The sequence below is a fragment of the Giraffa tippelskirchi genome, chromosome 12 (assembly GCF_054371585.1).
Source record: "Giraffa tippelskirchi isolate mGirTip1 chromosome 12, T2T-mGirTip1v1.2.pri, whole genome shotgun sequence".
Lineage (NCBI taxonomy): Eukaryota > Metazoa > Chordata > Mammalia > Artiodactyla > Giraffidae > Giraffa > Giraffa tippelskirchi.
Genome location: NC_137286.1, coordinates 68,234,100 through 68,262,036, shown reverse-complemented (window position 1 = coordinate 68,262,036; position 27,937 = coordinate 68,234,100). Strand labels below are relative to the sequence as shown.

Here is a 27,937-nt window from a genome sequence, read left to right as displayed (position 1 = left end):
CAAAAGGGGTACGGAAACAGAAAAGAGCCTAAATTGTCAATACAATCCGACGAAAAAGCCCCGATACGGACATCCAAGGTTGTGTGAAAGGAAATTAGACGACCAAACTAGGATCCTCAGGAGAGTATCGGAGAAGGCGATGGCGACCCACTCCAGTACTCTTGCCTGGAAAATGCCATGGACGGAGGAGCCTGGTAGGCTGCAGGCCATGGGGTCGCACAGAGTCAGGCACGACTGAAGTGACTTAGCCGCAGCGGCAGCAGCAGGACAGTATGCTATTGGGAATACAACAACACACACAGATCCAGATCGATGGAATAAAGTTGAGGGTCCAGAAACAAACCCCGGCATCCATGGTCAACTCATCTCTGACACAGAAGGGGAGAATATCCAAATGGGAACAAGAAAGCCTCTTCAATAAATGTCCATGGGAAAACCAGACAGCTACATCTGAAGAACGCTATTGGTTTTGATCTCACACCACCTCAATATCGGGGAAAAACCTCACCCTAAAGACTGATATCATGAGATAGCTAGAAAGAAGCGTAGGTCAAAGGCTCCTTAACATCAGAGTCTCCTTGCCATTTGCTGGGCGGAGGTAGAAATGGGTCTCTTCAAGTAAGGGAAAGAGGAAAACGAAGTACGCCAACGGGTTTCCATCCAATGGAACCTCTTCACAACAGAGAAGCTAAGCATTCAGAAATGCAAAAGATAGGAAACGGAACATGAGAGACTCCTTGCAAGTGGTGTATCTGAGAAGGGGTTCATATGGAAAGAGACGAAGAATGCACAGCACTCAGATTCCAAGAAACACCACCACCACCCTTGACCCTTCCCCCATGACCAACTCCGACCTAAAGCCTTTCTCTCCCTCTAACCTATCCCTAAAACATAACCCTCATCTAATCATATACATGTGCATTCCTAGCATCCATCCATCCACACACGAGAGAGAAAGAGGAAGACACAGACTGAATCGAGAAGGGAAAAGAGAGGGACAGAGCCAGAGAGAGACACGGAACCAGAGAGAGGAAAGGAATCGACGGTCCAGACTTTTCATCAATCTGTCTCGAAGGTAGAAGCAACGACAGCGCCCATCCACCCCAGAAGGGGGAAAAGGACGGAAGGTTTGGAGAGGAAAAGACAAGAACGCAGGGAGCCCTTAGAAGCTCAGCCACCCGCAGAAGCCGAGCTGGGACACTTGAACAGAATCTCAATGGAAACAGAGGACCAGAAAGTTGGCTACTCTTTTCTATAAGAGAGGGAGACCTTCGAGTCTTCCTTTCGGTCCTCCAACTTGGATGCGGGGTCTCAAAACAGTCAGGAGGGGGAGTGCCTTTTCCTGGGTACCACGGCGCATCCAGGCCTCGTTCTGCCCCATTCTGTGCTGTGTCAGCCCTGGATGGAGTCTTTCTTTCTGAAGTCTCAGCGCACAAGCTCCATGTGATATCGGCCCCAGGTGGAAAGGCATGGAGCTGCTCGTAGGCCGACAGAACTAGGAAGCAGATGGGAGAATGACCCCCACTCTGCAGATGGAGAGACTGGGGAAACCCTGAGGGGCATACGCTTGTCCAGGGCCACACCACTTATGAGAAGAAGGAGCCTGGTCTGAGAGCAGCGGGGTCCTCGGAGCTCAGGCCCTGGCTGCACCCAGGCCTCCCCAGGGCTGTGGGCTGGGCAGTGTGGCTGTCACTGTGCCTGCACATGGCCTAAGGGGGGTGGTCGAGCAGTCAGAAACCCAGAGATTCCCTTGGGAAGCTTTGGGGAAGGGACCTCAGCACGAACCCCAGGAAATGATGTCACCTGCCGGCAACAGAACCCAACAGAACCCGCAACCCGGGTATCCAGGCCTCCAGAGCGGAGAGGAGCCCCCAGCCAGATCACTTGCTGCCAGGATGTTCTGCTGTTTGCCCCTGCCCAGAGGCCGGGGCCTCAGGAGAGCTCACAGGCAGTGTGCGTGGGCACCCTGTCAACGTTGGCTCAGGGCACCCCCGAGAGGCCTCTGGCCCTTTGCCCGGAGAAACAGAAAGGTAACACGGGGAGCCCCAGGCCGGGCCAGGCCACCTCTCCCATGCCACCCGGAAACACCGGGTCCTTTGCCTGTGTGTGTGGATGCGGGTTTCTCGGGGTGTGTCTCCCTCAAGGAAGCCCAGGCGGATGTGGGGTCAGAAGCCGACGGGCAAGTTGTGTCCACACCCCAGGGGAGAGCAGGCTGGCTGGGATGGGGAGAGTGCGGGCAGCGCCGGCCGCCCAGGCTGGCCTCACACCCTCAGGTGGGTCTCTTTCCTCCCGGGTGGGGATCTGAGCAGACACACGTCTCTGACCCTTCTGGGAAGAGAAGTTCGAGCAGGCAGAAGCAGCGGCTCCACTGGCCAGGCCCAGCTCGGAAAACTCCCAGCACGGCTGGCTGACGGTCACTGTCGTTGCAGAGCTTCCCACGTGATGAGGCCGAGGACGGGGACACCCCGTCCACCTCCCGGAGGGAGGGGTCGGAGCACCACCCCCCCGCCCCTGAGGCCCAGTGCAGGCTCCAGGTGAGCGTGCCCACGGAGGCATCAGCCCCACCGGGGGCGAAGCGGAGGCGGGGAAGGCCTGCTGCCGAGACACCGCCCAGGATACACCCGGCGGCCCAGTCTGAGGCTGCCACGGAGCTCAGCACACCCGGCTCCGACCCGGAGTCCCGAGAACCCCGGCCTCTGAGGCAGCAGGAGGACCTGGAGCCCAGCACGCCAGAGCACAGAGGTGAGGACGCTGGGGCTGGTGCACGGGAGTGTGTGGGGAGGGGGTGCTGAGCTACACAGGGACGAGTCCCCGAAAGATGCTGCTGGGCCTACAGCAAGCGCTGGCCTCACACCCCCACCCCCATCTTGCACACTTCAGTCCCAAAAGACATCCGACCCTGGGTATTCTTTGGGAATCTCTTGGAAGCTTTCTGTCCCGGGATACGCACATGCCAAGGCTGGCCTGTGGGCAAACTTTGCTTCTCCCCCAGCTCTAGCACTGGCCTCCAACTGGAACCAGGCTCCACTTCCCAGACCTGTCCCTACAGAGGTGGTGGCTCCAGGTGCAGGACCCAGGGATCCACCGAGGGCAGATGGAGAACCGAGACTTGCCCTCGCAGAGACACCAGGCCAGCTGGGTTCTGGCCAGCACACCGGGCAGATCGGATCTCCGTGCCTGCAGGACCCCCAGCCCCAGGCACTGATGTCCCACCCCCTCAGCCAGAACCTCCACCTCCACGTGCACCTGTACCTGCTCGGGCTTTGGCAGGAGAACCCGAGGCAGAGGAGGAGTCACCGCCTCGGCAGGGAGAGCCTGCCCTGGCTCCCGCGCAACACCCAGACGCCGACGATGACTCACCCGCCCCTGCAGGAAGAACGAGCCCCCGCTCTGGACAGAGACCCAGAGCCCTTGCCGGAAACACCACGTCCAGGGGAGCGGTCGGCTCTGCCGCCTCCATCCCTGTCGGCTCACCGTGGACGCCGTCAACTCGGTCTGCCCCCAGGGGACATGGAGTTCCTTTCCCCTGAACTGCTTTGCATTTGGTTTGTTTCCACCTTACTGGTGATGTTTTACTTTTTGTATGGTTTCGTGTATTTTTGTTGGTTAAGTTGGGATTAGTAAACTTTTTCATCATTGTTGCAATTTGGGAACACTGTTGTGTGACTCTGGTGATACTGTGTTACCATCACCACTTTGTGGTTTCAGACCCGTTTGATCTTTATGCCCCACCCCCCAACAAAGCCTGGATTCAAGGCAAGCACGCCCTGTTCATCCCTCCCCCCCGATCCTGAACACAATTTCAACTTTTCTTTCTGCATTCCTTCCTATATTCTTGGTGTCCCCAATCAATGACTCTCAGTGAAATGACTGAAGGAGTTTCTTTCGGACTCTCCACCTACTGTAAGACTCCATTGGAGAGTTCTCATTTTTATGTCATTTGAACTAGCCTTTGATAGCTGACAGGACGGTGTACGTCCTTTCAAGATATCATGTGCCAAACGAAGCCCTTTTGGCAAATGCCATCATTATCTCCAGGCAGGCATTGCTGTTTGAAGGGTGACATCTCAGCCAGAAGGCAGAGGCTGAGCTCCTCTTGTTGCACCAGCTCCCAAAAGAAGCCAAGAAAGGGAGCTGGAACAACAAACCACCCCAACGCCCAGGAAAGCGTTCTTCACGACAGAAGGCTAGAAAATGACCCAACAACCTTGTGGCCCAGAACCCCTCTAGAAAAATCACTGTTCCATAAAAAAGAGAAACACGTGGGAAGTTCCAAGGAGAGGCAATGCCCATGGCCAGTGTACTTTAGAGACGGCCTGACCGCTCCGGGGAAGACACGCACCGACGGAACCCCTTGGGAAACAGCAGTGAGAGTCCTCACCGTCGTAAGGGTTTCCTCTGGGGACAACCTGCCCTGGGCACCACATGGGGGAGCAGACCGGCTTCTCTTCCTCTGCCCCCACACCATTCACTCATGAAGGCAGCTCAGGTGTTCTCATGCCCTGCCTGCCTGCCTGCCTGCCTGCCTGGCTCATCCGTGAGCTGTGACCACCTCCAGGGCAGGACTCCACCTTCTCCTCTCTGTGTACCGTGAATCTGCACACAGTGGGCTTTCAGAACCTTAGGAGACTTGAGCCATTCCCACTCGAGCCAGAACCCTCCCCAGGAAGGAAAACGGCTGTGGAGTCATTTTGGCCCCTGCACTGGTTCCGAAAGCCTGGCGGCTCCTACAGCCTCTACGGTGTGAAGAGGGAGGTCCCTTTTGACAGAGCTTTCCGGCTGTCAGATCTAAGCTGTTGTTTCACTGTCAGCTGTGTCTCTTCCGTTGCAGCCAGGTGGGCCACGCTGCTCCAAAGGGGCTCACAAGCTGAGTGGCAAGGGAGGTATTGAGAGGACAGGGATGGCTACAACGTGCTGCAAACTGAGTGAGGGTCCCCACAATCCTCAGCAAAGGTCTGTGGTGTGCAAGTGGGGAGTAGAGGGCCCCCAAGTTCCAAAGGAAGGGAGGTACTCGGGAGCTAAAGCCCTTGGCTGCTGTGGTAGCAGCTGCAGATGGCAGCTCGTCCACAGTGCACTTCGAATGAGGTCATATGAGCGGGACTCTGGAAATGGCTCCGAAATCAAGAGAAAGGGGTCAGGGTATGTGGGAATCCGGCGGGGGTGGGGGGTGGATGAAGGAAGGTGTCCTTCCTCTCTCCAGTGCAATTTGGTTTGGTGAGTCTCAAAGCTACCAGATGGCACTTCCCAAGTCAGGCCCCCGCAGGAATCAGGGTGGGCTGCGTGCCTCGGCCCCTGCCACAGGGACAAGCCACACCAGTGGCCTCCCTGAGCTCCAATGGCCGGATCTGGGGGTTCTGTCTGGGTGCACACCTCCTTGCTGTGGCCAAGTTCCCCCCTTCTCTGAGCACCAGCTTCATCCTCTCGAATGAGGACATCGATTGCTACCTTGGCACGTTACTCTCTTCATCCTGTGAAGACTCATTAGGCTTATCCTACAATTACTAGCTGGCCCGAAGAGATATCTCCTGAATCCAGATTAAGCTGGAGTCTCCCAGGCTCATCTGGCATGTCTTCCCTGAAGTCTGCCAAAACCCACACCCTTGCATTTCCAGGGACTCCCCTTAGCCAGCTGGGCAGAAAACCCAGCATGGTTCAAACAAGCTGACAGACAAGCGGGAGAGGACTCACGGGCAGACGGCCTCCCTCAGGTCTCGGGTGGAGCTCTGGGACCACAGCAGCAGCGGGCCATCCCAGCGCCTTGGGCTCAGCAGCGCCCTCATTCTCAGGCCGGCGGCTCTGCCCTGAGGGGAGCAGGAAGGTCACCAACTGCCGCAGGCGGACCTCAAGCCCCTCCCACTGCTGGAGCCTGACCTCCCCCGGCCCCACCCCTTCCCCTACCCCAGCAGGACGAGAGCTCGTCTTCCCCTGGCTTCCAACGTGAGGCCCGGCCCTGGGCCCCGATTGGGCACTGCCCCAGTCCGGAGCCAATCACAGTGGCCAGGGAGGTGGAACGCACCGATTGGCCAGGGCCAGGTCATGTGACCATACTCCCCAGGAAACTCAAATATTACCAAGATTCCCTAACAAACCAATGAACAAAATTATCCAGTAAAGGCAAACCGTACATTTTAATGAGGCCAATGTCACAGAAAAAAAAAAAAAATCCTTCACAATGAACTGCTCAAGGAAGCTACTAAATAAGCTTTCAGAAAAGTGAAGTCGTTTTTTTTTTTTTTTTTTTTAATAGGGTGACGGAGAGCTATACCTTTCCCATCTATGTGAATTTAGGTTTAAACTAGATTTCCCTCGGCTATTATATAAGACAAAAAACCCCACATCACCCCCTTTCACTCCCCCCACCCCCAAAAAGTGTTTTAGTCTATTGAATTTTTGTGTCCTCAGTTGTGTCTGATTCACGGCAACTCACGAACTCCACACAGCCAGGCTCTTCCGTCCATGGAATTCAGGGCAATTTTTTCTGTCACAGCAAATGCCCACCCTGGGTGATCCAAAGGCAAGGGCTCAGAGGCTCCTGAGAGACTAACTCCTTTCAGCTGAGCACAGAGCTGGCTCCTCACTGGGATGCCTGTGGCCTGGGGCTCCCAGAGGGGAGAGCAGCACTCGCCCCACCGTGTGGTCACTGCTGGAAGTGCAGGCAGCTCCTCACTCCCCCTTGACAGTGTCCCTGAGGGCAGAACAGTGTGAATCTACTCAAGGTGGAAACGCAAACTCCGATGCAACCAAACTTCCCACAAGGTCTCCAAAACCACTCAGGAACAGGGAATTGGAAACTGCAGGGCATGACATGAATGGAGATGGAGACTTGACACCTTACACCGAGTTCACTTCCAGTTATCCCTAGACAAAGTTTCCATGAAAACTTGTCACAAATCTAGAAGAGCAATGAGCAGAAACCGGACATGTGCTTTGAGTCTTCACACACAAAACGAAAAGGCAGCTCACAAAACAACCCAGAGAATACAGTGGACTTTGCAAAATCAAAGATATCTACTGTGGGAAAGACCTCATTACAAAAGCAAAAGACAGGTCATACATCGCGAGACGAATGAGTGGAAACACAAAGCTTCTCAAGGATGTGTCTCCAAACAGACAAAGAACACCAACACGACAAGCCTGTGAAAACTAGGGAAAGGTCTGAAGGGACAGCAGACTGAGGAAGACACACACAGAGTATCCCGGATGATGTCCAGCACTGAGGGCCTGGAGAAACAACAGTCTAGTTGCACTCCCTCAGGCCTGTGTGACCCTGGATGAGGCCTCTGTTTCCCGGTGGCTCTGAGAGATGGACAGGGAGGAAGGGGAAGAGAAATCACTTGCATTTCTAATACTCACAGCAAAGTCTTCCAATGAGAAGGGAATTATCACCCCCACTGACAATGCCATTCACTGAAGTGATACCCACGAGTCCATCTAACCCAGAAGGGAAGGAAGGACCTGTCCTGACAAAACGGCGAGAGATGGAAGAAGGAAGATCAAGCCCACACCAACCACTGGAAAGAGAAGCTGTGCTCAGGGCTTGAAAGAATTCCTATTGGGAAAATGATGTCACAGCCCCACAAGGCAATCCACAGCTTCGATGCTATTCCTCCCAAAAGGCCAATGCATTTTCGCACCGAACAAAGAATTGCAAAAGGGGTACGGAAACAGAAAAGAGCCTAAATTGTCAATACAATCCGACGAAAAAGCCCCGATACGGACATCCAAGGTTGTGTGAAAGGAAATTAGACGACCAAACTAGGATCCTCAGGAGAGTATCGGAGAAGGCGATGGCGACCCACTCCAGTACTCTTGCCTGGAAAATGCCATGGACGGAGGAGCCTGGTAGGCTGCAGGCCATGGGGTCGCACAGAGTCAGGCACGACTGAAGTGACTTAGCCGCAGCGGCAGCAGCAGGACAGTATGCTATTGGGAATACAACAACACACACAGATCCAGATCGATGGAATAAAGTTGAGGGTCCAGAAACAAACCCCGGCATCCATGGTCAACTCATCTCTGACACAGAAGGGGAGAATATCCAAATGGGAACAAGAAAGCCTCTTCAATAAATGTCCATGGGAAAACCAGACAGCTACATCTGAAGAACGCTATTGGTTTTGATCTCACACCACCTCAATATCGGGGGAAAACCTCACCCTAAAGACTGATATCATGAGATAGCTAGAAAGAAGCGTAGGTCAAAGGCTCCTTAACATCAGAGTCTCCTTGCCATTTGCTGGGCGGAGGTAGAAATGGGTCTCTTCAAGTAAGGGAAAGAGGAAAACGAAGTACGCCAACGGGTTTCCTTCCAATGGAACCTCTTCACAACAGAGAAGCTAAGCATTCAGAAATGCAAAAGATAGGAAACGGAACATGAGAGACTCCTTGCAAGTGGTGTATCTGAGAAGGGGTTCATATGGAAAGAGACGAAGAATGCACAGCACTCAGATTCCAAGAAACACCACCACCACCCTTGACCCTTCCCCCATGACCAACTCCGACCTAAAGCCTTTCTCTCCCTCTAACCTATCCCTAAAACATAACCCTCATCTAATCATATACATGTGCATTCCTAGCATCCATCCATCCACACACGAGAGAGAAAGAGGAAGACACAGACTGAATCGAGAAGGGAAAAGAGAGGGACAGAGCCAGAGAGAGACACGGAACCAGAGAGAGGAAAGGAATCGACGGTCCAGACTTTTCATCAATCTGTCTCGAAGGTAGAAGCAACGACAGCGCCCATCCACCCCAGAAGGGGGAAAAGGACGGAAGGTTTGGAGAGGAAAAGACAAGAACGCAGGGAGCCCTTAGAAGCTCAGCCACCCGCAGAAGCCGAGCTGGGACACTTGAACAGAATCTCAATGGAAACAGAGGACCAGAAAGTTGGCTACTCTTTTCTATAAGAGAGGGAGACCTTCGAGTCTTCCTTTCGGTCCTCCAACTTGGATGCGGGGTCTCAAAACAGTCAGGAGGGGGAGTGCCTTTTCCTGGGTACCACGGCGCATCCAGGCCTCGTTCTGCCCCATTCTGTGCTGTGTCAGCCCTGGATGGAGTCTTTCTTTCTGAAGTCTCAGCGCACAAGCTCCACGTGATATCGGCCCCAGGTGGAAAGGCATGGAGCTGCTCGTAGGCCGACAGAACTAGGAAGCAGATGGGAGAATGACCCCCACTCTGCAGATGGAGAGACTGGGGAAACCCTGAGGGGCATACGCTTGTCCAGGGCCACACCACTTATGAGAAGAAGGAGCCTGGTCTGAGAGCAGCGGGGTCCTCGGAGCTCAGGCCCTGGCTGCACCCAGGCCTCCCCAGGGCTGTGGGCTGGGCAGTGTGGCTGTCACTGTGCCTGCACATGGCCTAAGGGGGGTGGTCGAGCAGTCAGAAACCCAGAGATTCCCTTGGGAAGCTTTGGGGAAGGGACCTCAGCACGAACCCCAGGAAATGATGTCACCTGCCGGCAACAGAACCCAACAGAACCCGCAACCCGGGTATCCAGGCCTCCAGAGCGGAGAGGAGCCCCCAGCCAGATCACTTGCTGCCAGGATGTTCTGCTGTTTGCCCCTGCCCAGAGGCCGGGGCCTCAGGAGAGCTCACAGGCAGTGTGCGTGGGCACCCTGTCAACGTTGGCTCAGGGCACCCCCGAGAGGCCTCTGGCCCTTTGCCCGGAGAAACAGAAAGGTAACACGGGGAGCCCCAGGCCGGGCCAGGCCACCTCTCCCATGCCACCCGGAAACACCGGGTCCTTTGCCTGTGTGTGTGGATGCGGGTTTCTCGGGGTGTGTCTCCCTCAAGGAAGCCCAGGCGGATGTGGGGTCAGAAGCCGACGGGCAAGTTGTGTCCACACCCCAGGGGAGAGCAGGCTGGCTGGGATGGGGAGAGTGCGGGCAGCGCCGGCCGCCCAGGCTGGCCTCACACCCTCAGGTGGGTCTCTTTCCTCCCGGGTGGGGATCTGAGCAGACACACGTCTCTGACCCTTCTGGGAAGAGAAGTTCGAGCAGGCAGAAGCAGCGGCTCCACTGGCCAGGCCCAGCTCGGAAAACTCCCAGCACGGCTGGCTGACGGTCACTGTCGTTGCAGAGCTTCCCACGTGATGAGGCCGAGGACGGGGACACCCCGTCCACCTCCCGGAGGGAGGGGTCGGAGCACCACCCCCCCGCCCCTGAGGCCCAGTGCAGGCTCCAGGTGAGCGTGCCCACGGAGGCATCAGCCCCACCGGGGGCGAAGCGGAGGCGGGGAAGGCCTGCTGCCGAGACACCGCCCAGGATACACCCGGCGGCCCAGTCTGAGGCTGCCACGGAGCTCAGCACACCCGGCTCCGACCCGGAGTCCCGAGAACCCCGGCCTCTGAGGCAGCAGGAGGACCTGGAGCCCAGCACGCCAGAGCACAGAGGTGAGGACGCTGGGGCTGGTGCACGGGAGTGTGTGGGGAGGGGGTGCTGAGCTACACAGGGACGAGTCCCCGAAAGATGCTGCTGGGCCTACAGCAAGCGCTGGCCTCACACCCCCACCCCCATCTTGCACACTTCAGTCCCAAAAGACATCCGACCCTGGGTATTCTTTGGGAATCTCTTGGAAGCTTTCTGTCCCGGGATACGCACATGCCAAGGCTGGCCTGTGGGCAAACTTTGCTTCTCCCCCAGCTCTAGCACTGGCCTCCAACTGGAACCAGGCTCCACTTCCCAGACCTGTCCCTACAGAGGTGGTGGCTCCAGGTGCAGGACCCAGGGATCCACCGAGGGCAGATGGAGAACCGAGACTTGCCCTCGCAGAGACACCAGGCCAGCTGGGTTCTGGCCAGCACACCGGGCAGATCGGATCTCCGTGCCTGCAGGACCCCCAGCCCCAGGCACTGATGTCCCACCCCCTCAGCCAGAACCTCCACCTCCACGTGCACCTGTACCTGCTCGGGCTTTGGCAGGAGAACCCGAGGCAGAGGAGGAGTCACCGCCTCGGCAGGGAGAGCCTGCCCTGGCTCCCGCGCAACACCCAGACGCCGACGATGACTCACCCGCCCCTGCAGGAAGAACGAGCCCCCGCTCTGGACAGAGACCCAGAGCCCTTGCCGGAAACACCACGTCCAGGGGAGCGGTCGGCTCTGCCGCCTCCATCCCTGTCGGCTCACCGTGGACGCCGTCAACTCGGTCTGCCCCCAGGGGACATGGAGTTCCTTTCCCCTGAACTGCTTTGCATTTGGTTTGTTTCCACCTTACTGGTGATGTTTTACTTTTTGTATGGTTTCGTGTATTTTTGTTGGTTAAGTTGGGATTAGTAAACTTTTTCATCATTGTTGCAATTTGGGAACACTGTTGTGTGACTCTGGTGATACTGTGTTACCATCACCACTTTGTGGTTTCAGACCCGTTTGATCTTTATGCCCCACCCCCCAACAAAGCCTGGATTCAAGGCAAGCACGCCCTGTTCATCCCTCCCCCCCGATCCTGAACACAATTTCAACTTTTCTTTCTGCATTCCTTCCTATATTCTTGGTGTCCCCAATCAATGACTCTCAGTGAAATGACTGAAGGAGTTTCTTTCGGACTCTCCACCTACTGTAAGACTCCATTGGAGAGTTCTCATTTTTATGTCATTTGAACTAGCCTTTGATAGCTGACAGGACGGTGTACGTCCTTTCAAGATATCATGTGCCAAACGAAGCCCTTTTGGCAAATGCCATCATTATCTCCAGGCAGGCATTGCTGTTTGAAGGGTGACATCTCAGCCAGAAGGCAGAGGCTGAGCTCCTCTTGTTGCACCAGCTCCCAAAAGAAGCCAAGAAAGGGAGCTGGAACAACAAACCACCCCAACGCCCAGGAAAGCGTTCTTCACGACGGAAGGCTAGAAAATGACCCAACAACCTTGTGGCCCAGAACCCCTCTAGAAAAATCACTGTTCCATAAAAAAGAGAAACACGTGGGAAGTTCCAAGGAGAGGCAATGCCCATGGCCAGTGTACTTTAGAGACGGCCTGACCGCTCCGGGGAAGACACGCACCGACGGAACCCCTTGGGAAACAGCAGTGAGAGTCCTCACCGTCGTAAGGGTTTCCTCTGGGGACAACCTGCCCTGGGCACCACATGGGGGAGCAGACCGGCTTCTCTTCCTCTGCCCCCACACCATTCACTCATGAAGGCAGCTCAGGTGTTCTCATGCCCTGCCTGCCTGCCTGCCTGCCTGCCTGGCTCATCCGTGAGCTGTGACCACCTCCAGGGCAGGACTCCACCTTCTCCTCTCTGTGTACCGTGAATCTGCACACAGTGGGCTTTCAGAACCTTAGGAGACTTGAGCCATTCCCACTCGAGCCAGAACCCTCCCCAGGAAGGAAAACGGCTGTGGAGTCATTTTGGCCCCTGCACTGGTTCCGAAAGCCTGGCGGCTCCTACAGCCTCTACGGTGTGAAGAGGGAGGTCCCTTTTGACAGAGCTTTCCGGCTGTCAGATCTAAGCTGTTGTTTCACTGTCAGCTGTGTCTCTTCCGTTGCAGCCAGGTGGGCCACGCTGCTCCAAAGGGGCTCACAAGCTGAGTGGCAAGGGAGGTATTGAGAGGACAGGGATGGCTACAACGTGCTGCAAACTGAGTGAGGGTCCCCACAATCCTCAGCAAAGGTCTGTGGTGTGCAAGTGGGGAGTAGAGGGCCCCCAAGTTCCAAAGGAAGGGAGGTACTCGGGAGCTAAAGCCCTTGGCTGCTGTGGTAGCAGCTGCAGATGGCAGCTCGTCCACAGTGCACTTCGAATGAGGTCATATGAGCGGGACTCTGGAAATGGCTCCGAAATCAAGAGAAAGGGGTCAGGGTATGTGGGAATCCGGCGGGGGTGGGGGGTGGATGAAGGAAGGTGTCCTTCCTCTCTCCAGTGCAATTTGGTTTGGTGAGTCTCAAAGCTACCAGATGGCACTTCCCAAGTCAGGCCCCCGCAGGAATCAGGGTGGGCTGCGTGCCTCGGCCCCTGCCACAGGGACAAGCCACACCAGTGGCCTCCCTGAGCTCCAATGGCCGGATCTGGGGGTTCTGTCTGGGTGCACACCTCCTTGCTGTGGCCAAGTTCCCCCCTTCTCTGAGCACCAGCTTCATCCTCTCGAATGAGGACATCGATTGCTACCTTGGCACGTTACTCTCTTCATCCTGTGAAGACTCATTAGGCTTATCCTACAATTACTAGCTGGCCCGAAGAGATATCTCCTGAATCCAGATTAAGCTGGAGTCTCCCAGGCTCATCTGGCATGTCTTCCCTGAAGTCTGCCAAAACCCACACCCTTGCATTTCCAGGGACTCCCCTTAGCCAGCTGGGCAGAAAACCCAGCATGGTTCAAACAAGCTGACAGACAAGCGGGAGAGGACTCACGGGCAGACGGCCTCCCTCAGGTCTCGGGTGGAGCTCTGGGACCACAGCAGCAGCGGGCCATCCCAGCGCCTTGGGCTCAGCAGCGCCCTCATTCTCAGGCCGGCGGCTCTGCCCTGAGGGGAGCAGGAAGGTCACCAACTGCCGCAGGCGGACCTCAAGCCCCTCCCACTGCTGGAGCCTGACCTCCCCCGGCCCCACCCCTTCCCCTACCCCAGCAGGACGAGAGCTCGTCTTCCCCTGGCTTCCAACGTGAGGCCCGGCCCTGGGCCCCGATTGGGCACTGCCCCAGTCCGGAGCCAATCACAGTGGCCAGGGAGGTGGAACGCACCGATTGGCCAGGGCCAGGTCATGTGACCATACTCCCCAGGAAACTCAAATATTACCAAGATTCCCTAACAAACCAATGAACAAAATTATCCAGTAAAGGCAAACCGTACATTTTAATGAGGCCAATGTCACAGAAAAAAAAAAAAAATCCTTCACAATGAACTGCTCAAGGAAGCTACTAAATAAGCTTTCAGAAAAGTGAAGTCGTTTTTTTTTTTTTTTTTTTTAATAGGGTGACGGAGAGCTATACCTTTCCCATCTATGTGAATTTAGGTTTAAACTAGATTTCCCTCGGCTATTATATAAGACAAAAAACCCCACATCACCCCCTTTCACTCCCCCCACCCCCAAAAAGTGTTTTAGTCTATTGAATTTTTGTGTCCTCAGTTGTGTCTGATTCACGGCAACTCACGAACTCCACACAGCCAGGCTCTTCCGTCCATGGAATTCAGGGCAATTTTTTCTGTCACAGCAAATGCCCACCCTGGGTGATCCAAAGGCAAGGGCTCAGAGGCTCCTGAGAGACTAACTCCTTTCAGCTGAGCACAGAGCTGGCTCCTCACTGGGATGCCTGTGGCCTGGGGCTCCCAGAGGGGAGAGCAGCACTCGCCCCACCGTGTGGTCACTGCTGGAAGTGCAGGCAGCTCCTCACTCCCCCTTGACAGTGTCCCTGAGGGCAGAACAGTGTGAATCTACTCAAGGTGGAAACGCAAACTCCGATGCAACCAAACTTCCCACAAGGTCTCCAAAACCACTCAGGAACAGGGAATTGGAAACTGCAGGGCATGACATGAATGGAGATGGAGACTTGACACCTTACACCGAGTTCACTTCCAGTTATCCCTAGACAAAGTTTCCATGAAAACTTGTCACAAATCTAGAAGAGCAATGAGCAGAAACCGGACATGTGCTTTGAGTCTTCACACACAAAACGAAAAGGCAGCTCACAAAACAACCCAGAGAATACAGTGGACTTTGCAAAATCAAAGATATCTACTGTGGGAAAGACCTCATTACAAAAGCAAAAGACAGGTCATACATCGCGAGACGAATGAGTGGAAACACAAAGCTTCTCAAGGATGTGTCTCCAAACAGAAAAAGAACACCAACACGACAAGCCTGTGAAAACTAGGGAAAGGTCTGAAGGGACAGCAGACTGAGGAAGACACACACAGAGTATCCCGGATGATGTCCAGCACTGAGGGCCTGGAGAAACAACAGTCTAGTTGCACTCCCTCAGGCCTGTGTGACCCTGGATGAGGCCTCTGTTTCCCGGTGGCTCTGAGAGATGGACAGGGAGGAAGGGGAAGAGAAATCACTTGCATTTCTAATACTCACAGCAAAGTCTTCCAATGAGAAGGGAATTATCACCCCCACTGACAATGCCATTCACTGAAGTGATACCCACGAGTCCATCTAACCCAGAAGGGAAGGAAGGACCTGTCCTGACAAAACGGCGAGAGATGGAAGAAGGAAGATCAAGCCCACACCAACCACTGGAAAGAGAAGCTGTGCTCAGGGCTTGAAAGAATTCCTATTGGGAAAATGATGTCACAGCCCCACAAGGCAATCCACAGCTTCGATGCTATTCCTCCCAAAATGCCAATGCATTTTCGCACCGAACAAAGAATTGCAAAAGGGGTACGGAAACAGAAAAGAGCCTAAATTGTCAATACAATCCGACGAAAAAGCCCCGATACGGACATCCAAGGTTGTGTGAAAGGAAATTAGACGACCAAACTAGGATCCTCAGGAGAGTATCGGAGAAGGCGATGGCGACCCACTCCAGTACTCTTGCCTGGAAAATGCCATGGACGGAGGAGCCTGGTAGGCTGCAGGCCATGGGGTCGCACAGAGTCAGGCACGACTGAAGTGACTTAGCCGCAGCGGCAGCAGCAGGACAGTATGCTATTGGGAATACAACAACACACACAGATCCAGATCGATGGAATAAAGTTGAGGGTCCAGAAACAAACCCCGGCATCCATGGTCAACTCATCTCTGACACAGAAGGGGAGAATATCCAAATGGGAACAAGAAAGCCTCTTCAATAAATGTCCATGGGAAAACCAGACAGCTACATCTGAAGAACGCTATTGGTTTTGATCTCACACCACCTCAATATCGGGGAAAAACCTCACCCTAAAGACTGATATCATGAGATAGCTAGAAAGAAGCGTAGGTCAAAGGCTCCTTAACATCAGAGTCTCCTTGCCATTTGCTGGGTGGAGGTAGAAATGGGTCTCTTCAAGTAAGGGAAAGAGGAAAACGAAGTACGCCAACGGGTTTCCATCCAATGGAACCTCTTCACAACAGAGAAGCTAAGCATTCAGAAATGCAAAAGATAGGAAACGGAACATGAGAGACTCCTTGCAAGTGGTGTATCTGAGAAGGGGTTCATATGGAAAGAGACGAAGAATGCACAGCACTCAGATTCCAAGAAACACCACCACCACCCTTGACCCTTCCCCCATGACCAACTCCGACCTAAAGCCTTTCTCTCCCTCTAACCTATCCCTAAAACATAACCCTCATCTAATCATATACATGTGCATTCCTAGCATCCATCCATCCACACACGAGAGAGAAAGAGGAAGACACAGACTGAATCGAGAAGGGAAAAGAGAGGGACAGAGCCAGAGAGAGACACGGAACCAGAGAGAGGAAAGGAATCGACGGTCCAGACTTTTCATCAATCTGTCTCGAAGGTAGAAGCAACGACAGCGCCCATCCACCCCAGAAGGGGGAAAAGGACGGAAGGTTTGGAGAGGAAAAGACAAGAACGCAGGGAGCCCTTAGAAGCTCAGCCACCCGCAGAAGCCGAGCTGGGACACTTGAACAGAATCTCAATGGAAACAGAGGACCAGAAAGTTGGCTACTCTTTTCTATAAGAGAGGGAGACCTTCGAGTCTTCCTTTCGGTCCTCCAACTTGGATGCGGGGTCTCAAAACAGTCAGGAGGGGGAGTGCCTTTTCCTGGGTACCACGGCGCATCCAGGCCTCGTTCTGCCCCATTCTGTGCTGTGTCAGCCCTGGATGGAGTCTTTCTTTCTGAAGTCTCAGCGCACAAGCTCCACGTGATATCGGCCCCAGGTGGAAAGGCATGGAGCTGCTCGTAGGCCGACAGAACTAGGAAGCAGATGGGAGAATGACCCCCACTCTGCAGATGGAGAGACTGGGGAAACCCTGAGGGGCATACGCTTGTCCAGGGCCACACCACTTATGAGAAGAAGGAGCCTGGTCTGAGAGCAGCGGGGTCCTCGGAGCTCAGGCCCTGGCTGCACCCAGGCCTCCCCAGGGCTGTGGGCTGGGCAGTGTGGCTGTCACTGTGCCTGCACATGGCCTAAGGGGGGTGGTCGAGCAGTCAGAAACCCAGAGATTCCCTTGGGAAGCTTTGGGGAAGGGACCTCAGCACGAACCCCAGGAAATGATGTCACCTGCCGGCAACAGAACCCAACAGAACCCGCAACCCGGGTATCCAGGCCTCCAGAGCGGAGAGGAGCCCCCAGCCAGATCACTTGCTGCCAGGATGTTCTGCTGTTTGCCCCTGCCCAGAGGCCGGGGCCTCAGGAGAGCTCACAGGCAGTGTGCGTGGGCACCCTGTCAACGTTGGCTCAGGGCACCCCCGAGAGGCCTCTGGCCCTTTGCCCGGAGAAACAGAAAGGTAACACGGGGAGCCCCAGGCCGGGCCAGGCCACCTCTCCCATGCCACCCGGAAACACCGGGTCCTTTGCCTGTGTGTGTGGATGCGGGTTTCTCGGGGTGTGTCTCCCTCAAGGAAGCCCAGGCGGATGTGGGGTCAGAAGCCGACGGGCAAGTTGTGTCCACACCCCAGGGGAGAGCAGGCTGGCTGGGATGGGGAGAGTGCGGGCAGCGCCGGCCGCCCAGGCTGGCCTCACACCCTCAGGTGGGTCTCTTTCCTCCCGGGTGGGGATCTGAGCAGACACACGTCTCTGACCCTTCTGGGAAGAGAAGTTCGAGCAGGCAGAAGCAGCGGCTCCACTGGCCAGGCCCAGCTCGGAAAACTCCCAGCACGGCTGGCTGACGGTCACTGTCGTTGCAGAGCTTCCCACGTGATGAGGCCGAGGACGGGGACACCCCGTCCACCTCCCGGAGGGAGGGGTCGGAGCACCACCCCCCCGCCCCTGAGGCCCAGTGCAGGCTCCAGGTGAGCGTGCCCACGGAGGCATCAGCCCCACCGGGGGCGAAGCGGAGGCGGGGAAGGCCTGCTGCCGAGACACCGCCCAGGATACACCCGGCGGCCCAGTCTGAGGCTGCCACGGAGCTCAGCACACCCGGCTCCGACCCGGAGTCCCGAGAACCCCGGCCTCTGAGGCAGCAGGAGGACCTGGAGCCCAGCACGCCAGAGCACAGAGGTGAGGACGCTGGGGCTGGTGCACGGGAGTGTGTGGGGAGGGGGTGCTGAGCTACACAGGGACGAGTCCCCGAAAGATGCTGCTGGGCCTACAGCAAGCGCTGGCCTCACACCCCCACCCCCATCTTGCACACTTCAGTCCCAATAGACATCCGACCCTGGGTATTCTTTGGGAATCTCTTGGAAGCTTTCTGTCCCGGGATACGCACATGCCAAGGCTGGCCTGTGGGCAAACTTTGCTTCTCCCCCAGCTCTAGCACTGGCCTCCAACTGGAACCAGGCTCCACTTCCCAGACCTGTCCCTACAGAGGTGGTGGCTCCAGGTGCAGGACCCAGGGATCCACCGAGGGCAGATGGAGAACCGAGACTTGCCCTCGCAGAGACACCAGGCCAGCTGGGTTCTGGCCAGCACACCGGGCAGATCGGATCTCCGTGCCTGCAGGACCCCCAGCCCCAGGCACTGATGTCCCACCCCCTCAGCCAGAACCTCCACCTCCACGTGCACCTGTACCTGCTCGGGCTTTGGCAGGAGAACCCGAGGCAGAGGAGGAGTCACCGCCTCGGCAGGGAGAGCCTGCCCTGGCTCCCGCGCAACACCCAGACGCCGACGATGACTCACCCGCCCCTGCAGGAAGAACGAGCCCCCGCTCTGGACAGAGACCCAGAGCCCTTGCCGGAAACACCACGTCCAGGGGAGCGGTCGGCTCTGCCGCCTCCATCCCTGTCGGCTCACCGTGGACGCCGTCAACTCGGTCTGCCCCCAGGGGACATGGAGTTCCTTTCCCCTGAACTGCTTTGCATTTGGTTTGTTTCCACCTTACTGGTGATGTTTTACTTTTTGTATGGTTTCGTGTATTTTTGTTGGTTAAGTTGGGATTAGTAAACTTTTTCATCATTGTTGCAATTTGGGAACACTGTTGTGTGACTCTGGTGATACTGTGTTACCATCACCACTTTGTGGTTTCAGACCCGTTTGATCTTTATGCCCCACCCCCCAACAAAGCCTGGATTCAAGGCAAGCACGCCCTGTTCATCCCTCCCCCCCGATCCTGAACACAATTTCAACTTTTCTTTCTGCATTCCTTCCTATATTCTTGGTGTCCCCAATCAATGACTCTCAGTGAAATGACTGAAGGAGTTTCTTTCGGACTCTCCACCTACTGTAAGACTCCATTGGAGAGTTCTCATTTTTATGTCATTTGAACTAGCCTTTGATAGCTGACAGGACGGTGTACGTCCTTTCAAGATATCATGTGCCAAACGAAGCCCTTTTGGCAAATGCCATCATTATCTCCAGGCAGGCATTGCTGTTTGAAGGGTGACATCTCAGCCAGAAGGCAGAGGCTGAGCTCCTCTTGTTGCACCAGCTCCCAAAAGAAGCCAAGAAAGGGAGCTGGAACAACAAACCACCCCAACGCCCAGGAAAGCGTTCTTCACGACAGAAGGCTAGAAAATGACCCAACAACCTTGTGGCCCAGAACCCCTCTAGAAAAATCACTGTTCCATAAAAAAGAGAAACACGTGGGAAGTTCCAAGGAGAGGCAATGCCCATGGCCAGTGTACTTTAGAGACGGCCTGACCGCTCCGGGGAAGACACGCACCGACGGAACCCCTTGGGAAACAGCAGTGAGAGTCCTCACCGTCGTAAGGGTTTCCTCTGGGGACAACCTGCCCTGGGCACCACATGGGGGAGCAGACCGGCTTCTCTTCCTCTGCCCCCACACCATTCACTCATGAAGGCAGCTCAGGTGTTCTCATGCCCTGCCTGCCTGCCTGCCTGCCTGCCTGGCTCATCCGTGAGCTGTGACCACCTCCAGGGCAGGACTCCACCTTCTCCTCTCTGTGTACCGTGAATCTGCACACAGTGGGCTTTCAGAACCTTAGGAGACTTGAGCCATTCCCACTCGAGCCAGAACCCTCCCCAGGAAGGAAAACGGCTGTGGAGTCATTTTGGCCCCTGCACTGGTTCCGAAAGCCTGGCGGCTCCTACAGCCTCTACGGTGTGAAGAGGGAGGTCCCTTTTGACAGAGCTTTCCGGCTGTCAGATCTAAGCTGTTGTTTCACTGTCAGCTGTGTCTCTTCCGTTGCAGCCAGGTGGGCCACGCTGCTCCAAAGGGGCTCACAAGCTGAGTGGCAAGGGAGGTATTGAGAGGACAGGGATGGCTACAACGTGCTGCAAACTGAGTGAGGGTCCCCACAATCCTCAGCAAAGGTCTGTGGTGTGCAAGTGGGGAGTAGAGGGCCCCCAAGTTCCAAAGGAAGGGAGGTACTCGGGAGCTAAAGCCCTTGGCTGCTGTGGTAGCAGCTGCAGATGGCAGCTCGTCCACAGTGCACTTCGAATGAGGTCATATGAGCGGGACTCTGGAAATGGCTCCGAAATCAAGAGAAAGGGGTCAGGGTATGTGGGAATCCGGCGGGGGTGGGGGGTGGATGAAGGAAGGTGTCCTTCCTCTCTCCAGTGCAATTTGGTTTGGTGAGTCTCAAAGCTACCAGATGGCACTTCCCAAGTCAGGCCCCCGCAGGAATCAGGGTGGGCTGCGTGCCTCGGCCCCTGCCACAGGGACAAGCCACACCAGTGGCCTCCCTGAGCTCCAATGGCCGGATCTGGGGGTTCTGTCTGGGTGCACACCTCCTTGCTGTGGCCAAGTTCCCCCCTTCTCTGAGCACCAGCTTCATCCTCTCGAATGAGGACATCGATTGCTACCTTGGCACGTTACTCTCTTCATCCTGTGAAGACTCATTAGGCTTATCCTACAATTACTAGCTGGCCCGAAGAGATATCTCCTGAATCCAGATTAAGCTGGAGTCTCCCAGGCTCATCTGGCATGTCTTCCCTGAAGTCTGCCAAAACCCACACCCTTGCATTTCCAGGGACTCCCCTTAGCCAGCTGGGCAGAAAACCCAGCATGGTTCAAACAAGCTGACAGACAAGCGGGAGAGGACTCACGGGCAGACGGCCTCCCTCAGGTCTCGGGTGGAGCTCTGGGACCACAGCAGCAGCGGGCCATCCCAGCGCCTTGGGCTCAGCAGCGCCCTCATTCTCAGGCCGGCGGCTCTGCCCTGAGGGGAGCAGGAAGGTCACCAACTGCCGCAGGCGGACCTCAAGCCCCTCCCACTGCTGGAGCCTGACCTCCCCCGGCCCCACCCCTTCCCCTACCCCAGCAGGACGAGAGCTCGTCTTCCCCTGGCTTCCAACGTGAGGCCCGGCCCTGGGCCCCGATTGGGCACTGCCCCAGTCCGGAGCCAATCACAGTGGCCAGGGAGGTGGAACGCACCGATTGGCCAGGGCCAGGTCATGTGACCATACTCCCCAGGAAACTCAAATATTACCAAGATTCCCTAACAAACCAATGAACAAAATTATCCAGTAAAGGCAAACCGTACATTTTAATGAGGCCAATGTCACAGAAAAAAAAAAAAATCCTTCACAATGAACTGCTCAAGGAAGCTACTAAATAAGCTTTCAGAAAAGTGAAGTCGTTTTTTTTTTTTTTTTTTTAATAGGGTGACGGAGAGCTATACCTTTCCCATCTATGTGAATTTAGGTTTAAACTAGATTTCCCTCGGCTATTATATAAGACAAAAAACCCCACATCACCCCCTTTCACTCCCCCCACCCCCAAAAAGTGTTTTAGTCTATTGAATTTTTGTGTCCTCAGTTGTGTCTGATTCACGGCAACTCACGAACTCCACACAGCCAGGCTCTTCCGTCCATGGAATTCAGGGCAATTTTTTCTGTCACAGCAAATGCCCACCCTGGGTGATCCAAAGGCAAGGGCTCAGAGGCTCCTGAGAGACTAACTCCTTTCAGCTGAGCACAGAGCTGGCTCCTCACTGGGATGCCTGTGGCCTGGGGCTCCCAGAGGGGAGAGCAGCACTCGCCCCACCGTGTGGTCACTGCTGGAAGTGCAGGCAGCTCCTCACTCCCCCTTGACAGTGTCCCTGAGGGCAGAACAGTGTGAATCTACTCAAGGTGGAAACGCAAAGTCCGATGCAACCAAACTTCCCACAAGGTCTCCAAAACCACTCAGGAACAGGGAATTGGAAACTGCAGGGCATGACATGAATGGAGATGGAGACTTGACACCTTACACCGAGTTCACTTCCAGTTATCCCTAGACAAAGTTTCCATGAAAACTTGTCACAAATCTAGAAGAGCAATGAGCAGAAACCGGACATGTGCTTTGAGTCTTCACACACAAAACGAAAAGGCAGCTCACAAAACAACCCAGAGAATACAGTGGACTTTGCAAAATCAAAGATATCTACTGTGGGAAAGACCTCATTACAAAAGCAAAAGACAGGTCATACATCGCGAGACGAATGAGTGGAAACACAAAGCTTCTCAAGGATGTGTCTCCAAACAGACAAAGAACACCAACACGACAAGCCTGTGAAAACTAGGGAAAGGTCTGAAGGGACAGCAGACTGAGGAAGACACACACAGAGTATCCCGGATGATGTCCAGCACTGAGGGCCTGGAGAAACAACAGTCTAGTTGCACTCCCTCAGGCCTGTGTGACCCTGGATGAGGCCTCTGTTTCCCGGTGGCTCTGAGAGATGGACAGGGAGGAAGGGGAAGAGAAATCACTTGCATTTCTAATACTCACAGCAAAGTCTTCCAATGAGAAGGGAATTATCACCCCCACTGACAATGCCATTCACTGAAGTGATACCCACGAGTCCATCTAACCCAGAAGGGAAGGAAGGACCTGTCCTGACAAAACGGCGAGAGATGGAAGAAGGAAGATCAAGCCCACACCAACCACTGGAAAGAGAAGCTGTGCTCAGGGCTTGAAAGAATTCCTATTGGGAAAATGATGTCACAGCCCCACAAGGCAATCCACAGCTTCGATGCTATTCCTCCCAAAAGGCCAATGCATTTTCGCACCGAACAAAGAATTGCAAAAGGGGTACGGAAACAGAAAAGAGCCTAAATTGTCAATACAATCCGACGAAAAAGCCCCGATACGGACATCCAAGGTTGTGTGAAAGGAAATTAGACGACCAAACTAGGATCCTCAGGAGAGTATCGGAGAAGGCGATGGCGACCCACTCCAGTACTCTTGCCTGGAAAATGCCATGGACGGAGGAGCCTGGTAGGCTGCAGGCCATGGGGTCGCACAGAGTCAGGCACGACTGAAGTGACTTAGCCGCAGCGGCAGCAGCAGGACAGTATGCTATTGGGAATACAACAACACACACAGATCCAGATCGATGGAATAAAGTTGAGGGTCCAGAAACAAACCCCGGCATCCATGGTCAACTCATCTCTGACACAGAAGGGGAGAATATCCAAATGGGAACAAGAAAGCCTCTTCAATAAATGTCCATGGGAAAACCAGACAGCTACATCTGAAGAACGCTATTGGTTTTGATCTCACACCACCTCAATATCGGGGAAAAACCTCACCCTAAAGACTGATATCATGAGATAGCTAGAAAGAAGCGTAGGTCAAAGGCTCCTTAACATCAGAGTCTCCTTGCCATTTGCTGGGCGGAGGTAGAAATGGGTCTCTTCAAGTAAGGGAAAGAGGAAAACGAAGTACGCCAACGGGTTTCCATCCAATGGAACCTCTTCACAACAGAGAAGCTAAGCATTCAGAAATGCAAAAGATAGGAAACGGAACATGAGAGACTCCTTGCAAGTGGTGTATCTGAGAAGGGGTTCATATGGAAAGAGACGAAGAATGCACAGCACTCAGATTCCAAGAAACACCACCACCACCCTTGACCCTTCCCCCATGACCAACTCCGACCTAAAGCCTTTCTCTCCCTCTAACCTATCCCTAAAACATAACCCTCATCTAATCATATACATGTGCATTCCTAGCATCCATCCATCCACACACGAGAGAGAAAGAGGAAGACACAGACTGAATCGAGAAGGGAAAAGAGAGGGACAGAGCCAGAGAGAGACACGGAACCAGAGAGAGGAAAGGAATCGACGGTCCAGACTTTTCATCAATCTGTCTCGAAGGTAGAAGCAACGACAGCGCCCATCCACCCCAGAAGGGGGAAAAGGACGGAAGGTTTGGAGAGGAAAAGACAAGAACGCAGGGAGCCCTTAGAAGCTCAGCCACCCGCAGAAGCCGAGCTGGGACACTTGAACAGAATCTCAATGGAAACAGAGGACCAGAAAGTTGGCTACTCTTTTCTATAAGAGAGGGAGACCTTCGAGTCTTCCTTTCGGTCCTCCAACTTGGATGCGGGGTCTCAAAACAGTCAGGAGGGGGAGTGCCTTTTCCTGGGTACCACGGCGCATCCAGGCCTCGTTCTGCCCCATTCTGTGCTGTGTCAGCCCTGGATGGAGTCTTTCTTTCTGAAGTCTCAGCGCACAAGCTCCACGTGATATCGGCCCCAGGTGGAAAGGCATGGAGCTGCTCGTAGGCCGACAGAACTAGGAAGCAGATGGGAGAATGACCCCCACTCTGCAGATGGAGAGACTGGGGAAACCCTGAGGGGCATACGCTTGTCCAGGGCCACACCACTTATGAGAAGAAGGAGCCTGGTCTGAGAGCAGCGGGGTCCTCGGAGCTCAGGCCCTGGCTGCACCCAGGCCTCCCCAGGGCTGTGGGCTGGGCAGTGTGGCTGTCACTGTGCCTGCACATGGCCTAAGGGGGGTGGTCGAGCAGTCAGAAACCCAGAGATTCCCTTGGGAAGCTTTGGGGAAGGGACCTCAGCACGAACCCCAGGAAATGATGTCACCTGCCGGCAACAGAACCCAACAGAACCCGCAACCCGGGTATCCAGGCCTCCAGAGCGGAGAGGAGCCCCCAGCCAGATCACTTGCTGCCAGGATGTTCTGCTGTTTGCCCCTGCCCAGAGGCCGGGGCCTCAGGAGAGCTCACAGGCAGTGTGCGTGGGCACCCTGTCAACGTTGGCTCAGGGCACCCCCGAGAGGCCTCTGGCCCTTTGCCCGGAGAAACAGAAAGGTAACACGGGGAGCCCCAGGCCGGGCCAGGCCACCTCTCCCATGCCACCCGGAAACACCGGGTCCTTTGCCTGTGTGTGTGGATGCGGGTTTCTCGGGGTGTGTCTCCCTCAAGGAAGCCCAGGCGGATGTGGGGTCAGAAGCCGACGGGCAAGTTGTGTCCACACCCCAGGGGAGAGCAGGCTGGCTGGGATGGGGAGAGTGCGGGCAGCGCCGGCCGCCCAGGCTGGCCTCACACCCTCAGGTGGGTCTCTTTCCTCCCGGGTGGGGATCTGAGCAGACACACGTCTCTGACCCTTCTGGGAAGAGAAGTTCGAGCAGGCAGAAGCAGCGGCTCCACTGGCCAGGCCCAGCTCGGAAAACTCCCAGCACGGCTGGCTGACGGTCACTGTCGTTGCAGAGCTTCCCACGTGATGAGGCCGAGGACGGGGACACCCCGTCCACCTCCCGGAGGGAGGGGTCGGAGCACCACCCCCCCGCCCCTGAGGCCCAGTGCAGGCTCCAGGTGAGCGTGCCCACGGAGGCATCAGCCCCACCGGGGGCGAAGCGGAGGCGGGGAAGGCCTGCTGCCGAGACACCGCCCAGGATACACCCGGCGGCCCAGTCTGAGGCTGCCACGGAGCTCAGCACACCCGGCTCCGACCCGGAGTCCCGAGAACCCCGGCCTCTGAGGCAGCAGGAGGACCTGGAGCCCAGCACGCCAGAGCACAGAGGTGAGGACGCTGGGGCTGGTGCACGGGAGTGTGTGGGGAGGGGGTGCTGAGCTACACAGGGACGAGTCCCCGAAAGATGCTGCTGGGCCTACAGCAAGCGCTGGCCTCACACCCCCACCCCCATCTTGCACACTTCAGTCCCAAAAGACATCCGACCCTGGGTATTCTTTGGGAATCTCTTGGAAGCTTTCTGTCCCGGGATACGCACATGCCAAGGCTGGCCTGTGGGCAAACTTTGCTTCTCCCCCAGCTCTAGCACTGGCCTCCAACTGGAACCAGGCTCCACTTCCCAGACCTGTCCCTACAGAGGTGGTGGCTCCAGGTGCAGGACCCAGGGATCCACCGAGGGCAGATGGAGAACCGAGACTTGCCCTCGCAGAGACACCAGGCCAGCTGGGTTCTGGCCAGCACACCGGGCAGATCGGATCTCCGTGCCTGCAGGACCCCCAGCCCCAGGCACTGATGTCCCACCCCCTCAGCCAGAACCTCCACCTCCACGTGCACCTGTACCTGCTCGGGCTTTGGCAGGAGAACCCGAGGCAGAGGAGGAGTCACCGCCTCGGCAGGGAGAGCCTGCCCTGGCTCCCGCGCAACACCCAGACGCCGACGATGACTCACCCGCCCCTGCAGGAAGAACGAGCCCCCGCTCTGGACAGAGACCCAGAGCCCTTGCCGGAAACACCACGTCCAGGGGAGCGGTCGGCTCTGCCGCCTCCATCCCTGTCGGCTCACCGTGGACGCCGTCAACTCGGTCTGCCCCCAGGGGACATGGAGTTCCTTTCCCCTGAACTGCTTTGCATTTGGTTTGTTTCCACCTTACTGGTGATGTTTTACTTTTTGTATGGTTTCGTGTATTTTTGTTGGTTAAGTTGGGATTAGTAAACTTTTTCATCATTGTTGCAATTTGGGAACACTGTTGTGTGACTCTGGTGATACTGTGTTACCATCACCACTTTGTGGTTTCAGACCCGTTTGATCTTTATGCCCCACCCCCCAACAAAGCCTGGATTCAAGGCAAGCACGCCCTGTTCATCCCTCCCCCCGATCCTGAACACAATTTCAACTTTTCTTTCTGCATTCCTTCCTATATTCTTGGTGTCCCCAATCAATGACTCTCAGTGAAATGACTGAAGGAGTTTCTTTCGGACTCTCCACCTACTGTAAGACTCCATTGGAGAGTTCTCATTTTTATGTCATTTGAACTAGCCTTTGATAGCTGACAGGACGGTGTACGTCCTTTCAAGATATCATGTGCCAAACGAAGCCCTGTTGGCAAATGCCATCATTATCTCCAGGCAGGCATTGCTGTTTGAAGGGTGACATCTCAGCCAGAAGGCAGAGGCTGAGCTCCTCTTGTTGCACCAGCTCCCAAAAGAAGCCAAGAAAGGGAGCTGGAACAACAAACCACCCCAACGCCCAGGAAAGCGTTCTTCACGACAGAAGGCTAGAAAATGACCCAACAACCTTGTGGCCCAGAACCCCTCTAGAAAAATCACTGTTCCATAAAAAAGAGAAACACGTGGGAAGTTCCAAGGAGAGGCAATGCCCATGGCCAGTGTACTTTAGAGACGGCCTGACCGCTCCGGGGAAGACACGCACCGATGGAACCCCTTGGGAAACAGCAGTGAGAGTCCTCACCGTCGTAAGGGTTTCCTCTGGGGACAACCTGCCCTGGGCACCACATGGGGGAGCAGACCGGCTTCTCTTCCTCTGCCCCCACACCATTCACTCATGAAGGCAGCTCAGGTGTTCTCATGCCCTGCCTGCCTGCCTGCCTGCCTGCCTGGCTCATCCGTGAGCTGTGACCACCTCCAGGGCAGGACTCCACCTTCTCCTCTCTGTGTACCGTGAATCTGCACACAGTGGGCTTTCAGAACCTTAGGAGACTTGAGCCATTCCCACTCGAGCCAGAACCCTCCCCAGGAAGGAAAACGGCTGTGGAGTCATTTTGGCCCCTGCACTGGTTCCGAAAGCCTGGCGGCTCCTACAGCCTCTACGGTGTGAAGAGGGAGGTCCCTTTTGACAGAGCTTTCCGGCTGTCAGATCTAAGCTGTTGTTTCACTGTCAGCTGTGTCTCTTCCGTTGCAGCCAGGTGGGCCACGCTGCTCCAAAGGGGCTCACAAGCTGAGTGGCAAGGGAGGTATTGAGAGGACAGGGATGGCTACAACGTGCTGCAAACTGAGTGAGGGTCCCCACAATCCTCAGCAAAGGTCTGTGGTGTGCAAGTGGGGAGTAGAGGGCCCCCAAGTTCCA

At 55.5% G+C, this 27,937-nt stretch overlaps 4 protein-coding genes and 1 long non-coding RNA gene across 5 annotated transcripts; 4 read left to right on the top strand and 1 right to left on the bottom strand.

The window, feature by feature from the left end:
* Positions 1 to 131: 131 nt before the first annotated feature.
* Positions 132 to 3,645, top strand: LOC145529866 (uncharacterized). The gene is made up of 3 exons (XM_081550631.1): positions 132 to 2,030; positions 2,430 to 2,742; positions 2,993 to 3,645. Exons 1-3 carry the CDS (start codon positions 1,794 to 1,796, stop codon positions 3,619 to 3,621), a joined length of 1,179 nt encoding a protein of 392 aa, XP_081406757.1. The 5' UTR covers positions 132 to 1,793; the 3' UTR covers positions 3,622 to 3,645.
* On the bottom strand, positions 3,597 to 21,865 carry LOC145530000 (uncharacterized). The gene is made up of 4 exons (XR_014071395.1): positions 21,722 to 21,865; positions 20,985 to 21,097; positions 13,337 to 13,449; positions 3,597 to 5,801 (listed from the first exon to the last, which is right to left on the bottom strand). It is a non-coding gene; the product is annotated as an uncharacterized LOC145530000 (long non-coding RNA).
* On the top strand, positions 6,117 to 11,293 carry LOC145529853 (uncharacterized). Its single transcript, XM_081550615.1, has 3 exons — positions 6,117 to 9,678; positions 10,078 to 10,390; positions 10,641 to 11,293. The coding sequence occupies exons 1-3, from the start codon at positions 9,442 to 9,444 to the stop codon at positions 11,267 to 11,269; spliced, it is 1,179 nt and encodes a 392-aa protein (XP_081406741.1). The 5' UTR covers positions 6,117 to 9,441; the 3' UTR covers positions 11,270 to 11,293.
* LOC145529887 (uncharacterized) lies at positions 13,876 to 18,941 on the top strand. The gene is made up of 3 exons (XM_081550649.1): positions 13,876 to 17,326; positions 17,726 to 18,038; positions 18,289 to 18,941. The coding sequence occupies exons 1-3, from the start codon at positions 17,090 to 17,092 to the stop codon at positions 18,915 to 18,917; spliced, it is 1,179 nt and encodes a 392-aa protein (XP_081406775.1). The 5' UTR covers positions 13,876 to 17,089; the 3' UTR covers positions 18,918 to 18,941.
* Positions 21,866 to 23,073: 1,208 nt separating the features above from the next.
* Positions 23,074 to 26,587, top strand: LOC145529874 (uncharacterized). The gene is made up of 3 exons (XM_081550638.1): positions 23,074 to 24,972; positions 25,372 to 25,684; positions 25,935 to 26,587. The coding sequence occupies exons 1-3, from the start codon at positions 24,736 to 24,738 to the stop codon at positions 26,561 to 26,563; spliced, it is 1,179 nt and encodes a 392-aa protein (XP_081406764.1). The 5' UTR covers positions 23,074 to 24,735; the 3' UTR covers positions 26,564 to 26,587.
* The last annotated feature ends 1,350 nt before the right edge of the window (positions 26,588 to 27,937 follow it).

What these genes read in the sequence shown, in the direction of transcription:
- LOC145529853 (XM_081550615.1), top strand. Translation starts at nt 9,442, where the DNA reads ATGATGTCACCTGCCGGCAACAGAACCCAACAGAACCCGCAACCCGGG. An exon ending in TTGCCCGGAGAAACAGAAAG is followed by an intron (nt 9,679 to 10,077) that starts GTAACACGGGGA and finishes CTGTCGTTGCAG; the next exon opens with AGCTTCCCACGTGATGAGGC. An exon ending in CAGCACGCCAGAGCACAGAG is followed by an intron (nt 10,391 to 10,640) that starts GTGAGGACGCTG and finishes CTTCTCCCCCAG; the next exon opens with CTCTAGCACTGGCCTCCAAC.
- LOC145529887 (XM_081550649.1), top strand. Translation starts at nt 17,090, where the DNA reads ATGATGTCACCTGCCGGCAACAGAACCCAACAGAACCCGCAACCCGGG. An exon ending in TTGCCCGGAGAAACAGAAAG is followed by an intron (nt 17,327 to 17,725) that starts GTAACACGGGGA and finishes CTGTCGTTGCAG; the next exon opens with AGCTTCCCACGTGATGAGGC. An exon ending in CAGCACGCCAGAGCACAGAG is followed by an intron (nt 18,039 to 18,288) that starts GTGAGGACGCTG and finishes CTTCTCCCCCAG; the next exon opens with CTCTAGCACTGGCCTCCAAC.
- LOC145529874 (XM_081550638.1), top strand. Translation starts at nt 24,736, where the DNA reads ATGATGTCACCTGCCGGCAACAGAACCCAACAGAACCCGCAACCCGGG. An exon ending in TTGCCCGGAGAAACAGAAAG is followed by an intron (nt 24,973 to 25,371) that starts GTAACACGGGGA and finishes CTGTCGTTGCAG; the next exon opens with AGCTTCCCACGTGATGAGGC. An exon ending in CAGCACGCCAGAGCACAGAG is followed by an intron (nt 25,685 to 25,934) that starts GTGAGGACGCTG and finishes CTTCTCCCCCAG; the next exon opens with CTCTAGCACTGGCCTCCAAC.
- LOC145529866 (XM_081550631.1), top strand. Translation starts at nt 1,794, where the DNA reads ATGATGTCACCTGCCGGCAACAGAACCCAACAGAACCCGCAACCCGGG. An exon ending in TTGCCCGGAGAAACAGAAAG is followed by an intron (nt 2,031 to 2,429) that starts GTAACACGGGGA and finishes CTGTCGTTGCAG; the next exon opens with AGCTTCCCACGTGATGAGGC. An exon ending in CAGCACGCCAGAGCACAGAG is followed by an intron (nt 2,743 to 2,992) that starts GTGAGGACGCTG and finishes CTTCTCCCCCAG; the next exon opens with CTCTAGCACTGGCCTCCAAC.